Here is a 16,301-nt window from a genome sequence, read left to right on the forward strand (position 1 = left end):
GCCTCAATTCCTCATCCTTGCTGGTTTCCTATCTCCCAATTCTGGAAATTTATTTTCAAAGCATTTTCTTCTTCATCTTTTAAATATCTTCACAGATCTATTCCCCCACAACCCTCCAGAGCAGATATTCTCAGAAATTCACTGCTCTTTATGAGAATGCTCCATGTTGGCTTCAATGCAGAGAATTTTATGCAATCCCATCTTACTCTTCTTTCCTTTACTGTTGCAAATTATTTTTCCCCACAGAAAACCCTGTTTTTACAGAAAACCCTTGCCCCTCTGACTTTTCTCTTTCATTTTGAATCTGCACTATATTCATACTGTGTGCTCCAGCGTATTGACAGGAAAGTCATGTTCACATACCATTTCTTTTGGTGCTGGTTTCATATGTATTAAAGGGATTGCTGTCATTTGCTGAAAAAGATAGAGAAAAAGATGATAAAATATACTCTGGGTATAGATTTACATTTTAAAAAGAAAACATTTCTGTTTAGCAACTCACCAGTGAATGAGTCTGTTTCATTCGGGAAGGTGCTTTGTTGAATTTTTGTGAATGGTAACTCTGTGTTTGGTGTTGAGCTTGGATTCATTGTTGTCTCATTTACTATGGAGAAAACAAAAATCTAGTTGTTAAAGTTAACCTAAAAAGAGTTGTTAATATTTTCAAATGAATAATTCTTCCCAGCAATGGTTCTATATACACACTGAAAAACAAGAAGTTGCAAGACTCTGGAAATCTGAAACTGAAAGAGAACAGGATCTGTGAAAACTTATTACTTCACACCAATGACCTTTATTCAGAACATGTAACATCAGTTGGATGTTATGACAAAGCATTCTGCCGACCAGGTGTGAGCCACGGTGGCAGGGCCTCCGGCACTGAGTCTGACCCGGTGGTGCAGAAGGGTGGGACGGAGAAGAGGAGAGCTGTCGTCATTGGAGACTCGATAGTCAGGGGAGCAGACAGGAGATTTTGTGGACGTGAGAAGGACACCCGCATGGTTTGTTGCCTCCCGGGTGCCAGGGTCCGGGATGTCTCTGACCGGGTGCACGACATCCTGGTACGAGAGGAAAAGCAACCAGAAGTCGTGATACATGTTGGCACCAACAACTTAGGCAGGAAGAGGGATGAGGTCCTGAAGTGTGAGTTTCGGGAACTGGGCAGAAGGCTGAAGAACAGGGCCTCAAGGGTGGCGTTCGGGAGGGTTTAAACTAATTTGCGAGGGGGATGGGATCTGGAGCGATAGAGCAGTGAAAGAAGTGCATGGAGTAAAGCCAGATCTAACATATAGAGAGGCTTTGAGGAAAGAGAAGCAGAATAAATGGTGTAAAGGTAGGAAGGTATAAGGGCTAAAGTGTGTGTACTTCAATGCAAGAAGCATCAGGAACAAAGGTGATGAACTGAGAGCTTGGATACATACATGGAATTATGATGCAGTGGCCATTACAGAGACTTGGCTGGCACCAGGGCAGGAACGGATTCTCAATATTCCTGGATTTCAGTGCTTTAAAAGGGATGGGGGTGGGGGGAAGGGGGAGGAGGGGTGACATTACTGGTCAGGAATACTATTACAGCTACAGAAAGGGTGGGTAATGTAGCAGGATCCTCTTTTGAGTCAGTATGAGTGTAAGTCAGGAACAGGAAGGGAACAGTTACTCTATTGGGAGTATTCTATTGGCCTCCTGGTAGCAGCAGAGATACCAAGGAGCAGATTGGGAGGCAGATTTTGGAAAGGTGCAAAAATAACAGAGTTGTTATCATGGGTGACTTTAACTTCCCTAATATTGATTGGCACCTGATTAGTTCCAAGGGTTTGGACGGGGCAGAGTTTGTTAAGTGTGTCCAGGACGGATTCCTGTCACAGTATGTTGGCAGGCCGACTAGAGGGAATGCCATACTAGATCTAGTATTAGGTAATGAACCAGCTCAGGTCACAGATCTCTCAGTGGGAGAGCATCTGGGGGACAGTGACCACCACTCCCTGGCCTTCAGCATTATCATGGAAAAGGATAGAATCAGAGAGGACAGGAAAATTTTTAATTGAGGAAGGGCAAATTATGAGGCTATAAGGCTAGAACTTGCGGGTGTGAATTGGGATGATGTCTTTGCATGGAAATGTACTATGGATATGTGGTCGATGTTTAGAGATCTCTTGCAGGATGTTAGGGATAAATTTGTCCCGGTGAGGAAGATAAAGAATGGTAGGGTGAAGGAACCATGGGTGACAAGTGAGGTGGAAAATCTAGTCAGGTGGAAGAAGGCAGCATACATGAGGTTTAGGAAGCAAGGATCAGATGGGTCTATTGAGAAATATAGGGAAGCAAGAAAGGAGCTTAAGAAGGGGCTGAGAAGAGCAAGAAGGGGGCATGAGAAGGCCTTGGCGAGTAGGGTAAAGGAAAACCCCAAGGCATTCTTCAATTATGTGAAGAACAAAAGGATGACAGGAGTGAAGGTAGGACCGATTAGAGATAAAGGTGGGAAGATGTGCGTGGAGGCTGTGGAAGTGAGCGAGGTCCTCAATGAATACTTCTCTTCGGTATTCACCAATGAGAGGGAACTTGATGAAGGTGAGGACAATATGAGTGAGGTTGATGTTCTGGAGCATGTTGATATTAAGGCTGAGGAGGTGCTGGAGTTATTAAAATACATTAGGATGGATAAGTCCCCGGGACCTTACGGAATATTCCCCAGGCTGCTCCACGAGGCGAGGGAAGAGATTGCTGAGCCTCTGGCTAGGATCTTTATGTTCTCGTTGTCCACGGGAATGGTACCGGAGGATTGGAGGGAGGTGAATGTTGTCCCCTTGTTCAAAAAAGATAGTAGGGATAGTCTGGGTAATTATAGACCAGTGAGCCTTATGTCAGTGGTGAGAAAGCTGTTGGAAAAGATTCTTAGAGATAGGATCTATGATCATTTAGAGAATCATGGTCTGATCAGGGACAGTCAGCATGGCTTTGTGAAGGGCAGATGGTGTCTAACAAGCCTGATAGAGTTCTTTGAGGAGGTGACCAGGCATATAGATGAGGGTAGTGCAGTGGATGTGATCTATATGGATTTTAGTAAGGCATTTGACAAGGTTCCACACGGTAGGCTTATTCAGAAAGTTAGAAGCCATGGGATCCAGTGAAGTTTGGCCAGGTGGATTCAGAATTGGCTTGCCTGCAGAAGGCAGAGGGTGGTGGTGGAGGGAGTACATTCAGATTGGAGGATTGTGACTAGTGGTGTCCCACAAGGATCTGTTCTGGGACCTCCACTTTTCGTGATTGTTATTAACGAGCTGGATGTCAGGGTAGAAGGGTGGGTTGGCAAGTTTGCAGACGACACAAAGGTTAGTGGTGTTGTAGATAGTGTAGAGGATTGTCAAAGATTGCAAAGAGACATTGATAGGATGCAGAAGTGGGCTGAGAAGTGGCAGATGGAGTTCAATCCGGAGAAGTGTGAGGTGGTACACTTTGGAAGGACAAACTCCAAGGCAGAGTACAAAGTAAATGGCAGGATACTTGGTAGTGTGGAGGAGCAGAGGGATCTGGGGGTACATGTCCGCAGATCCCTGAAAGTTGCCTCACAGGTGGATAGGGTAGTTAAGAAAGCTCATGGGGTGTTAGCTTTCATAAGTTGAGGGATAGAGTTTAAGAGTCGCGATGTAATGATGCAGCTCTATAAAACTCTGGTTAGGCCACACTTGGAGTATTGTGTCCATTTCTGGTCACCTCACTATAGGAAGGATGTGGAAGCATTGGAAAGGGTACAGAGGAGATTTACCAGGATGCTGCCTGGTTTAGAAAGTATGCATTATGATCAGAGATTAAGGGAGCTAGGGCTTTACTCTTTGGAGAGAAGGAGGATGAGAGGAGACATGATAGAGGTGTACAAGATAATAAGAGGAATAGATAGAGTGGATAGCCAGTGCCTCTTCCCCAGGGCACCACTGCTCAATACAAGAGGACATGGCTTTAAGGTAAGGGGCGGGAAGTTCAAGGGGGATATTAGAGGAAGGTTTTTTACTCAGAGAGTGGTTGGTGCGTGGAATGCACAGCCTGAGTCAGTGGTGGAGGAAGATTTAAGAGACTACTAGACAGGTATATGGAGGAATTTAAGGTGGGGGTTATATGGGAGGCAGGGTTTGAGGGTCGGCACAACAATGTGGGCCGAAGGGCCTGTACTGTGCTGTACTATTCTATGTTCTATGTATGTATATATCATGCAGATGTATCAGTGTAAAAGAAATACATTTTTCTGCATTTGAATTGATCATACAGTAGACCTTAGATCACTTAAATAGGCACCACAGATGAAAGATAAATGGAGGGCGATGTAGGGTTAGGTTGATTGAAGGCTCCCACAACATTATGGGCTGAAGGGCCTGTAATGTGCTATACTGTTCTATTCTCATGTCCTACAAGTGAATGAACCTGCTTTATTGATTTTTTGTGAATGGTCATTCCATGAAGGGTGCTGAGCCTGTTACTGGTTGAAAGTCATTTGAGAAATGCACAGCAAATGTATAATCCTTCCCTACAGCTACCTTACATACAAATGGATACATGAGAAAATGTAGATTCTGGAAGTACGATGATCTCAGCAACATTTCCCTTCAGTCTCATTATATCCTTTGAATGCTAAAGTAAATGAAGAAACTGCCAACTTCCTTACCCTCCTCTTATAGACAAGGTTACAAATTTACTGTTCTATATGAAAACTCCATTTTGACTGAGAAAAACATTATAATTCTCTTAGGAATTCCACAGTAGAAACAAGTCGCTCACAGAGTTCTGATTAAAACACATAGAGTCCCGATTAAAACACATCGGTTCTGATTAAAACACATAGAGTCCTGATTAAAACACATCGTTCTGATCAAAACACATAGTTCTGATTCAAACACATAGAGTCCTGATTAAAACACATCGTTCTGATTAAAACACATTGTCCTGATTAAAATACATTGTACTGATTAAAACACATAGAGTCCTGATTAAAACACATTGTTCTGATTAAAACACATGGAGTCCTGATTAAAACACATAGAGTCCTGATTAAAACACATAGTTCTGATTAAAACACATAGTTCTGATTAAAACACATAGTTCTGATTAAAACACATAGAGTCCTGATTAAAACATATGGCGTCCTGATTAAAACACATCGTTCTGATCAAAATGCATAGTTCTGATTAAAACACATAGAGTCCTGATTAAAACACATAGTCCTGATTAAAATACATTGTCCAGATTAAAACACACAGAGTCCTGATTAAAACACATAGAGTCCTGATTAAAACACATAGTTCTGATTAAAACACATAGAGTCCTGATTAAAACACACCGTTCTGATTAAAACACATAGAGTCCTGATTAAAACACACCGTTCTGATTAAAACACGTAGAGTTCTGATTAAAACACATAGAGTCCTGATTAAAACACATAGTCCTGATTAAAATACATTGTCCTGATTAAAATACATAGTCCTGATTAAAACACATAGAGTCCTGATTAAACTGATAAAACACATGAGTCTGATAAAACACATGTCTGATTAAAACACATGATCCTATAACATAATATAAAAACATAGTCCTGATTAAAACACATAGAGTCCTGATTAAACTACATTGTTCTGATTAAAGCACATCGTTCTGATTAAAACACATAGAGTCTTGATTAAAACACATGGAGTCCTGACTAAAACACATAGTCCTGATTAAAACACATTGTCCTGATTAAAACACATAGAGTCCTGATTAAAACACATTGTTCTGATTAAAACACATGGAGTCCTGACTAAAACACATAGAGTCCTGATTAAAACACATTGTCCTGATTAAAACACATGTAGTCCTGATTAAAACACATAGAATCCTGATTAAAACACATAGTCCTGATTAAAACACATAGTTCTGATTAAAACACATAGAGTCCTGATTAAAACACATAGTTCTGATTAAAACACATCGTTCTGATTAAAACACATAGAGTCCTGATTAAAACACATCATTCTGATTAAAACACATAGAGTCCTGATTAAAACACATCGTTCTGATTAAAACACATAGAGTCCTGATTAAAACACATAGTTCTGATTAAAACACATAGAGTCCTGATTAAAACACATCGTTCTGATTAAAACACATAGAGTCCTGATTAAAACACACCGTTCTGATTAAAACACAGAGTTCTGATTAAAACACATAGTCCTGATTAAAATACATTGTCCTGATTAAAATACATTGTCCTGATTAAAACACATAGAGTCCTGATTAAAACATATGGCGTCCTGATTAAAACACATCGTTCTGATCAAAATACATAGTTCTGATTAAAACACATAGAGTCCTGATTAAAACACATAGTCCTGATTAAAATACATTGTCCTCATTAAAACACACAGAGTCCTGATTAAAACACATAGAGTCCTGATTAAAACACATAGTTCTGATTAAAACACATAGAGTCCTGATTAAAACTCACCGTTCTGATTAAAACACATAGAGTTCTGATTAAAACACATAGAGTCCTGATTAAAACACATAGTCCTGATTAAAATACATTGTCCTGATTAAAATACATTGTACTGATTAAAACACATAGAGTCCTGATTAAAACACATTGTTCTGATTAAAACACATGGAGTCCTGACTAAAACACATAGAGTCCTGACTAAAACACATTGTCCTGATTAAAACACATGGAGTCCTGACTAAAACACATAGTCCTGATTAAAACACATTGTCCTGATTAAAACACATAGAGTCCTGATTAAAACACATAGTTCTGATTAAAACACATCGTTCTGATTAAAACACATCGTTCTGATTAAAACACATAGAGTCCTGATTAAAACACATCGTTCTGATTAAAACACATAGAGTCCTGATTAAAACACATAGTTCTGATTAAAACACATAGAGTCCTGATTAAAACATATGGCGTCCTGATTAAAACACATCGTTCTGATCAAAATGCATAGTTCTGATTAAAACACATAGAGTCCTGATTAAAACACATAGTCCTGATTAAAATACATTGTCCAGATTAAAACACACAGAGTCCTGATTAAAACACATAGAGTCCTGATTAAAACACATAGTTCTGATTAAAACACATAGAGTCCTGATTAAAACACACCGTTCTGATTAAAACACATAGAGTCCTGATTAAAACACACCGTTCTGATTAAAACACGTAGAGTTCTGATTAAAACACATAGAGTCCTGATTAAAACACATAGTCCTGATTAAAATACATTGTCCTGATTAAAATACATTGTCCTGATTAAAACACATAGAGTCCTGATTAAAACACATTGTTCTGATTAAAACACATGGAGTCCTGACTAAAACACATAGAGTCCTGACTAAAACACATTGTCCTGATTAAAACACATGTAGTCCTGATTAAAACACATAGAGTCCTGATTAAAATACATAGTCCTGATTAAAACACATAGAGTCCTGATTAAACTACATTGTTCTGATTAAAGCACATCGTTCTGATTAAAACACATAGAGTCTTGATTAAAACACATGGAGTCCTGACTAAAACACATAGTCCTGATTAAAACACATTGTCCTGATTAAAACACATAGAGTCCTGATTAAAACACATTGTTCTGATTAAAACACATGGAGTCCTGACTAAAACACATAGAGTCCTGATTAAAACACATTGTCCTGATTAAAACACATGTAGTCCTGATTAAAACACATAGAATCCTGATTAAAACACATAGTCCTGATTAAAACACATAGTTCTGATTAAAACACATAGAGTCCTGATTAAAACACATAGTTCTGATTAAAACACATCGAGTCCTGATTAAAACACATCATTCTGATTAAAACACATCATTCTGATTAAAACACATAGAGTCCTGATTAAAACACATCGTTCTGATTAAAACACATAGAGTCCTGATTAAAACACATCGTTCTGATTAAAACACATAGAGTCCTGATTAAAACACATCGTTCTGATCAAAATACATAGTTCTGATTAAAACACATAGAGTCCTGATTAAAACACATAGTCCTGATTAAAACACATAGTTCTGATTAAAACACATAGAGTCCTGATTAAAACACATCGTTCTGATTAAAACACATAGAGTCCTGATTAAAACACACCGTTCTGATTAAAACACAGAGTTCTGATTAAAACACATAGTCCTGATTAAAATACATTGTCCTGATTAAAATACATTGTCCTGATTAAAATACATTGTCCTGATTAAAACACATAGAGTCCTGATTAAAACATATGGCGTCCTGATTAAAACACATCGTTCTGATCAAAATACATAGTTCTGATTAAAACACATAGAGTCCTGATTAAAACACATAGTCCTGATTAAAATACATTGTCCTCATTAAAACACACAGAGTCCTGATTAAAACACATAGAGTCCTGATTAAAACACATAGTTCTGATTAAAACACATAGAGTCCTGATTAAAACACATAGAGTCCTGATTAAAACACATGGTTCTGATTAAAACACATAGAGTCCTGATTAAAACTCACCGTTCTGATTAAAACACATAGAGTTCTGATTAAAACACATAGAGTCCTGATTAAAACACATAGTCCTGATTAAAATACATTGTCCTGATTAAAATACATTGTACTGATTAAAACACATAGAGTCCTGATTAAAACACATTGTTCTGATTAAAACACATGGAGTCCTGACTAAAACACATAGAGTCCTGACTAAAACACATTGTCCTGATTAAAACACATGGAGTCCTGACTAAAACACATAGTTCTGATTAAAACACATAGAGTCCTGATTAAAACATATGGCGTCCTGATTAAAACACATCGTTCTGATCAAAATGCATAGTTCTGATTAAAACACATAGAGTCCTGATTAAAACACATAGTCCTGATTAAAATACATTGTCCAGATTAAAACACACAGAGTCCTGATTAAAACACATAGAGTCCTGATTAAAACACATAGTTCTGATTAAAACACATAGAGTCCTGATTAAAACACACCGTTCTGATTAAAACACATAGAGTCCTGATTAAAACACACCGTTCTGATTAAAACACGTAGAGTTCTGATTAAAACACATAGAGTCCTGATTAAAACACATAGTCCTGATTAAAATACATTGTCCTGATTAAAATACATTGTCCTGAGTGAGTCCTGATTAAAACACATTGTTCTGATTAAAACACATGGATCTGACTAAAACACATAGTTCTGAGTCTGATTAAAACACATGACTAAAACACATTGTCCTGATTAAAACACATGTAGTCCTGATTAAAACACATAGAGTCCTGATTAAAACACATCGTTCTGATTAAAACACATAGAGTCCTGATTAAAACACACCGTTCTGATTAAAACACATAGAGTCCTGAAAAACACATAGAGTCCTGATTAAACTACATTGTTCTGATTAAAGCACTGATTAAAACACATAGTTCTGATTAAAACACATAGAGTCTGATTAAAACACATTGTTCTGATTAAAACACATGGAGTCCTATAAAACACATAGAGTCCTGATTAAAACACATTGTCCTGATTAAAACACATGTAGTCGTTCTCGATTAAAACACATAGAGTCCTGATTAAAACACACCGTTAAAACACATGATTAAAACACATAGAGTCCTGATTAAAACACATAGTTCCTGATTAAAACACATAGTAGTTCTGATTAAAACACATAGAGTCCTGATTAAAACACATCGTTCTGATTAAAACACATAGAGTCCTGATTAAAACACACCGTTCTGATTAAAACACAGAGTTCTGATTAAAACACATAGTCCTGATTAAAATACATTGTCCTGATTAAAATACATTGTCCTGATTAAAACACATAGAGTCCTGATTAAAACATATGGCGTCCTGATTAAAACACATCGTTCTGATCAAAATACATAGTTCTGATTAAAACACATAGAGTCCTGATTAAAACACATAGTCCTGATTAAAATACATTGTCCTCATTAAAACACACAGAGTCCTGATTAAAACACATAGAGTCCTGATTAAAACACATAGTTCTGATTAAAACACATAGAGTCCTGATTAAAACACATAGAGTCCTGATTAAAACACATGGTTCTGATTAAAACACATAGAGTCCTGATTAAAACTCACCGTTCTGATTAAAACACATAGAGTTCTGATTAAAACACATAGAGTCCTGATTAAAACACATAGTCCTGATTAAAATACATTGTCCTGATTAAAATACATTGTACTGATTAAAACACATAGAGTCCTGATTAAAACACATTGTTCTGATTAAAACACATGGAGTCCTGACTAAAACACATAGAGTCCTGACTAAAACACATTGTCCTGATTAAAACACATGGAGTCCTGACTAAAACACATAGTCCTGATTAAAACACATTGTCCTGATTAAAACACATAGAGTCCTGATTAAAACACATAGTTCTGATTAAAACACATCGTTCTGATTAAAACACATAGAGTCCTGATTAAAACACATAGTTCTGATTAAAACACATCGTTCTGATTAAAACACATCGTTCTGATTAAAACACATAGAGTCCTGATTAAAACACATCGTTCTGATTAAAACACATAGTCCTGATTAAAACACATTGTTCTGATTAAAACACATAGAGTCCTGATTAAAACACATCGTTCTGATTAAAACACATAGAGTCCTGATTAAAACACATCGTTCTGATCAAAATACATAGTTCTGATTAAAACACATAGAGTCCTGATTAAAACACATAGAGTCCTGATTAAAATACATTGTCCTGATTAAAACACACAGAGTCCTGATTAAAACACATAGAGTCCTGATTAAAACACATAGTTCTGATTAAAACACATAGAGTCCTGATTAAAACACATAGTTCTGATTAAAACACATAGAGTCCTGATTAAAACACATCGTTCTGATTAAAACACATAGAGTCCTGATTAAAACACACCGTTCTGATTAAAACACAGAGTTCTGATTAAAACACATAGAGTCCTGATTAAAACACATAGTCCTGATTAAAATACATTGTCCTGATTAAAATACATAGTCCTGATTAAAACACATAGAGTCCTGATTAAACTACATTGTTCTGATTAAAGCACATCGTTCTGATTAAAACACATAGAGTCTTGATTAAAACACATGGAGTCCTGACTAAAACACATAGTCCTGATTAAAACACTTTGTCCTGATTAAAACACATAGAGTCCTGATTAAAACACATAGTTCTGATTAAAACACATCGTTCTGATTAAAACACATCGTTCTGATCAAAACACATAGAGTCCTGATTAAAACACATCATTCTGATTAAAACACATAGAGTCCTGATTAAAACACATCGTTCTGATTAAAACACATAGAGTCCTGATTAAAACAAATTGTTCTGATTAAAACACATAGAGTCCTGATTAAAACACATCGTTCTGATTAAAACACATAGAGTCCTGATTAAAACACATCGTTCTGATCAAAATACATAGTTCTGATTAAAACACATAGAGTCCTGATTAAAACACATAGTCCTGATTAAAATACATTGTCCTGATTAAAACACACAGAGTCCTGATTAAAACACATAGAGTCCTGATTAAAACACATAGTTCTGATTAAAACACATAGAGTCCTGATTAAAACACATAGTTCTGATTAAAACACATAGAGTCCTGATTAAAACACATCGTTCTGATTAAAACACATAGAGTCCTGATTAAAACACACCATTCTGATTAAAACACAGAGTTCTGATTAAAATACATTGTCCTGATTAAAATACATTGTCCTGTTTAAAACACATAGAGTCCTGATTAAAACATATGGCGTCCTGATTAAAACACATCGTTCTGATCAAAATACATAGTTCTGATTAAAACACATAGAGTCCTGATTAAAACACATAGTCCTGATTAAAATACATTGTCCTCATTAAAACACACAGAGTCCTGATTAAAACACATAGAGTCCTGATTAAAACACATAGTTCTGATTAAAACACATAGAGTCCTGATTAAAACACATAGTTCTGATTAAAACACATAGAGTCCTGATTAAAACACATAGTTCTGATTAAAACACATAGAGTCCTGATTAAACTACATTGTTCTGATTAAAGCACATCGTTCTGATTAAAACACATAGAGTCTTGATTAAAACACATGGAGTCCTGACTAAAACACATAGTCCTGATTAAAACACATTGTCCTGATTAAAACACATAGTCCTGATTAAAACACATTGTCCTGATTAAAGCACATAGAGTCCTGATTAAAACAAATAGAGTTCTGATTAACACACATAGAGTCCTCAGTAAAATGCATAGTCCTGATTAAAATGCATCGTTCTAATTAAAACACATAGTTCTGATGATGGGTGTCAGTCTGAAATGTCGACTGTCTATTCTTTTCCATAGATGCTCGCTGACCTGCTGAGCTCCTCCAGCATTTTCTTTGTATTGCTCTGGATTTTCTCTGCATTCCTCTGCATATAACCTCCAGAGGATGTAGGTTATATGCAATAAGCTGCCAGAGGAGATAGCAGAGGCAGAAGTGATGACATTGTTTAAAAGGTACTTGGACAGGTGATGAAGCCTCCGTCGGTCAGGGTCGACCATGGATGTTGCATCCCAGCTGTCTAGATATGCAAGCCAGGGCAGTACAATATGGAGAGCAAGCTGTTGCCCATATAGCAGGCTCCCCGTCTCCATGCCAAAAGAATGGCAGAGACTGATACAGTTTGGCACCAGCAACGTTGCAAGAGTTGCCAGTCAGCATTGAACTCATTGCAGGTCTGCCTTAGGGATTCCGACTCCAGATTTTCCTTTGGGGTTTACTCCCAAAGCCTTCCCCATGAGTGGGTACAGCCATAAGGCAGTGGAGTTTTCCTTCTCCTTGCTGAGCTGCCAACCATGGCTGACAAGTCCCATCTGCCCAAAGTCACTGGTTTTAAGGCACCTTCTCCTGTCAGTAGAAATGGTTCTGCCGGACTTAATAGATAAGCCAAGATCTGGACTTGGTTGTCAGAGGCTATTTGAAACATATACCATTGGGAGCATTTAATAAGTAGTGGGAGCTTATCGCCATTACCTCCCCCGGCTATACCAACTTTAAGGAACACTTGGATAAGAAAGGAGAAGGGTAACACGGTCCTAATTGAGGCAGATAAGATTATTGCAGGGAGGCATCATGGCTGATTTGGCTCTGTACAGCTTTGACTTCATTTCAAAGGTGATAGCAGTTTCTGTATTTCTTAAATATTTCATGGCTCTCTATTCATTCTGCATTTTAATTATTTTTTTAAAATGAAAAAGCATCAAACATTTGACATGGGAGATGAGATGATAATAGGTACGCCTGATCTCTTATTTCAGTCAGGATCATCTGTTAGCTGTTACTTTAACTGAACTTTCCCTCTGTAATTTAATCAGCATATCTTTAATTATTAATGGGACAGTTTCAAATGATCAGATCTGTTTTACGGTACCACATTTCAATGGTTTTCTCAAATCATATCATGTTTAAATTTAGAAAAAATTAGAAGTGACATTTTTGATCCTTCAGTTAAATTTGAAGAGACTTGGAAACCATTTATTCAATATTTTCATATGATGTAATTTGACCTTTTCCGAATCCTTCTTATTAACTTATATATGAATAGAGGAACGGAGTTGACAACATTATTGAATGTATTCGATTTAAGATATTGGTCTAGCCTTGTTTTGTTCCGTTTGCTTTCTTTTTGGGTTTAGTATTGAGCTCTTTTTTCATTTTTGGGGTTTCTCTTTGCATTTTTTTTTCTTTTTATTTCTTTTTTGTCTATGATTAACTATATTAAGAGTTTGGAAGTCTATTACACCTGTATTATTTGAAGTCTTTTTTGTACATGTTTATCAACCATAAGATTATTCCAATCTGTCTGTATCAATACTGTTATTCTGTTTATAATTTTGGAAAATTAACAAAAAGTTTTAAAAAGAAAAGAAAGATCTGTTTTACGATATTGTAAGATTAAAGTAGTGGAATGGTACGTGGCATAAGAGTGTGTCTGGTGGGCCGGAGACATTGAAATGTGATTATTTTCAGTATTTTTAATGTTGTAAAGAATTTTCTGTTAGGAAGAAATGTAGTTGCTTACAGAAACAGGAAAATGCATGATCCATAAGGAGTATTTCATACATCTACACCCTGTGGCCAGTTCACTGTGGCAGTGAAAATCAAAAATACTAACATGCTGAGAAAAAAAGAGAAGATGTTTGAAACATTTCGTATCTGTGACCCTTTGTCAGTACTTTCCGCATTTGCACAGAGGAAATGCTGGAGGAATGAAGCAGGTCAGGCAGCATCTATTGAAAGGAATAAACAGTCGACGTGTTGGGCAGTGACCCTTCACCAGGAGACCATTGCTGCACAGTGCCTGCTTACAGCATTTCATGTTGCCCGCCAAGCCAAGTAGAGATTACGTGCTAGACTCATTAAGACAAGTGGTAGGGAACAAGAAAAAGAAGGAAGAAAAATTAAAGCATCTGGCATTAAAAGAGAAAGACAGTGGCAATGGCGGTTAGAGAAGAAAGCAGCGAATACTTGAAATTCCAAGTACTGTAAAACAATGATGAAATTAGTGTTTTGTTGATAATCTGCCCATCACAACCTCTTAATTTATGAATCCAAAGTATCACCTCATCCCACTGTTGTTTTCTGCTTCTCTACTCTCAGCCATCTTGAACCATTCACTATTGTACCAGTATTCTGGTTTTCTACCCCTGAACACATTCCTTTGTCAGTACATCATCCCTCCCCTACACACCCCTCCAATCTGCTGGATTTCCTGGCCCAGTTTCTGTGCTGCTGATGAAACTAAAATCTGTGTACTTATTCCCATTTATGGCATAGGATTTTTTCAGTTTTGATCTCATCATTCTCTTGAACTCAGTTTAAATAACAGCAGATCAGAACTGGATTCTGTGCCAGACAGTTTTCTTTAGGCGCTTTTCTACAGGAGATGAGTGCAATATTGAAATTTCTGTCCTGTAATGGACAAGTTACTAATGCGAGCTCTACTGCTTCACATATAATAATAATTATTATGTCTACTTAGTAAGAGATAGGAAATAGGAACGACAGTAAGGCAAATAACCCATGGAGTCCGCTGTGTGGGAGTGGAAGAAGGGAAATGGAAAACTATGAGGGATTTGAATTGGGCCAATCACTATCACTAATATTGCCTTGCAAAGCCAGTAGGGAATGCATGTTGGAGTAATACTATATCAACACATTCATGATAGAGCTTCACAAACAGAACCAATACTGACAAAAAACTGATAACAAATTAATTTTGCACTAATCAGGTTTCTTCCTTATGATTGCTTTCAAAAGGAGAGATCACCAGTTTCTTGAGTAGATTTTTAACACTATAGAAACACAGAGGATGAAAAATGTGCAGGTTGTCACTGTTCACTGTTCCTTTGACAGCAATAATCGAATCAGGGATTTCTACTGACCAGGACAGGGTAGAACACCAATATCTATAGGTTATATAGAACATGGAATTAAAATATTTGCATAGACCAGTATGCACAGGAACAGGCCCTTTGACGCATTGTGTTCGTGCCAACCACGATGGCGATCAAAATTACACCCATCTTCCTGCATATGGTCTGCATCAATTCCGTTTCCTGCTTGTTTATATGCCATCGTATGTGTTTCCACATTTCCCCTGTCAGCACTTTCCAGGCATCTACCACCCTGTGCCTTTTTTTAAAAAAAAACTTGCCTCGTGTATCTCCTTTAAACTTTCCATCTTTTACCTCCAGTATTTGATATTTCAACCTTGGGGGCAAAAAATTAACAAAATACCCTGTCCATGCCCCTCATAATTTTATATGTTTCCATCAGGTCTCCAACAATGCAGTCAACATCCTGGTGATCATCTGCATCCTCTCCAAAGCCTCCACATCCTGCCTGTAATGTGGAAACCAGAATTTGAACCAATACTCCAAATGATGCCTACCCAAAGTTTTATATAGATGTAACTTGATTTTCCAACTTTTATACCTAACACCGCCACATAGGATTTCATGGAGTCAATGATGAGGATTCCCAGGGTTTCTCCCTCCTGTCTATAACAAACTGTACTGCTCCTATTGTGTCTAACTTGTTGGTGTCTAGGGCAGGCATATTCTCAGTCACATATGACAACGTCAGGATTTATATTACAAATTTATTATTTTGGGTATGACGTTTGTCATGAAATCAATTGCTTGTTAATAAGTGTGGCTTACGCTCTCAGGATTATTGCCAAACCTTATAAACCAGC

General features: G+C 37.2%; 1 protein-coding gene across 3 annotated transcripts in view; it reads right to left on the reverse strand.

Annotated features, from left to right (window-relative positions):
- LOC134340845 (cytotoxic and regulatory T-cell molecule) overlaps positions 1-16,301 on the reverse strand; it is a 39,880-nt gene that overhangs the window by 7,331 nt on the left and 16,248 nt on the right. For all 3 annotated transcript variants that reach the window (XM_063038408.1, XM_063038409.1, XM_063038410.1), the window contains exons 7-8: positions 503-604; positions 364-414 (exon numbers count right to left, since the gene is read on the reverse strand). In XM_063038408.1, the coding sequence (XP_062894478.1) occupies positions 364-414; positions 503-604 (153 nt within the window). The remainder of the gene's footprint in view (positions 1-363; positions 415-502; positions 605-16,301) is intronic.

The sequence above is a fragment of the Mobula hypostoma genome, chromosome X2 (genome assembly GCF_963921235.1).
Source record: "Mobula hypostoma chromosome X2, sMobHyp1.1, whole genome shotgun sequence".
Taxonomy (NCBI): domain Eukaryota; kingdom Metazoa; phylum Chordata; class Chondrichthyes; order Myliobatiformes; family Myliobatidae; genus Mobula; species Mobula hypostoma.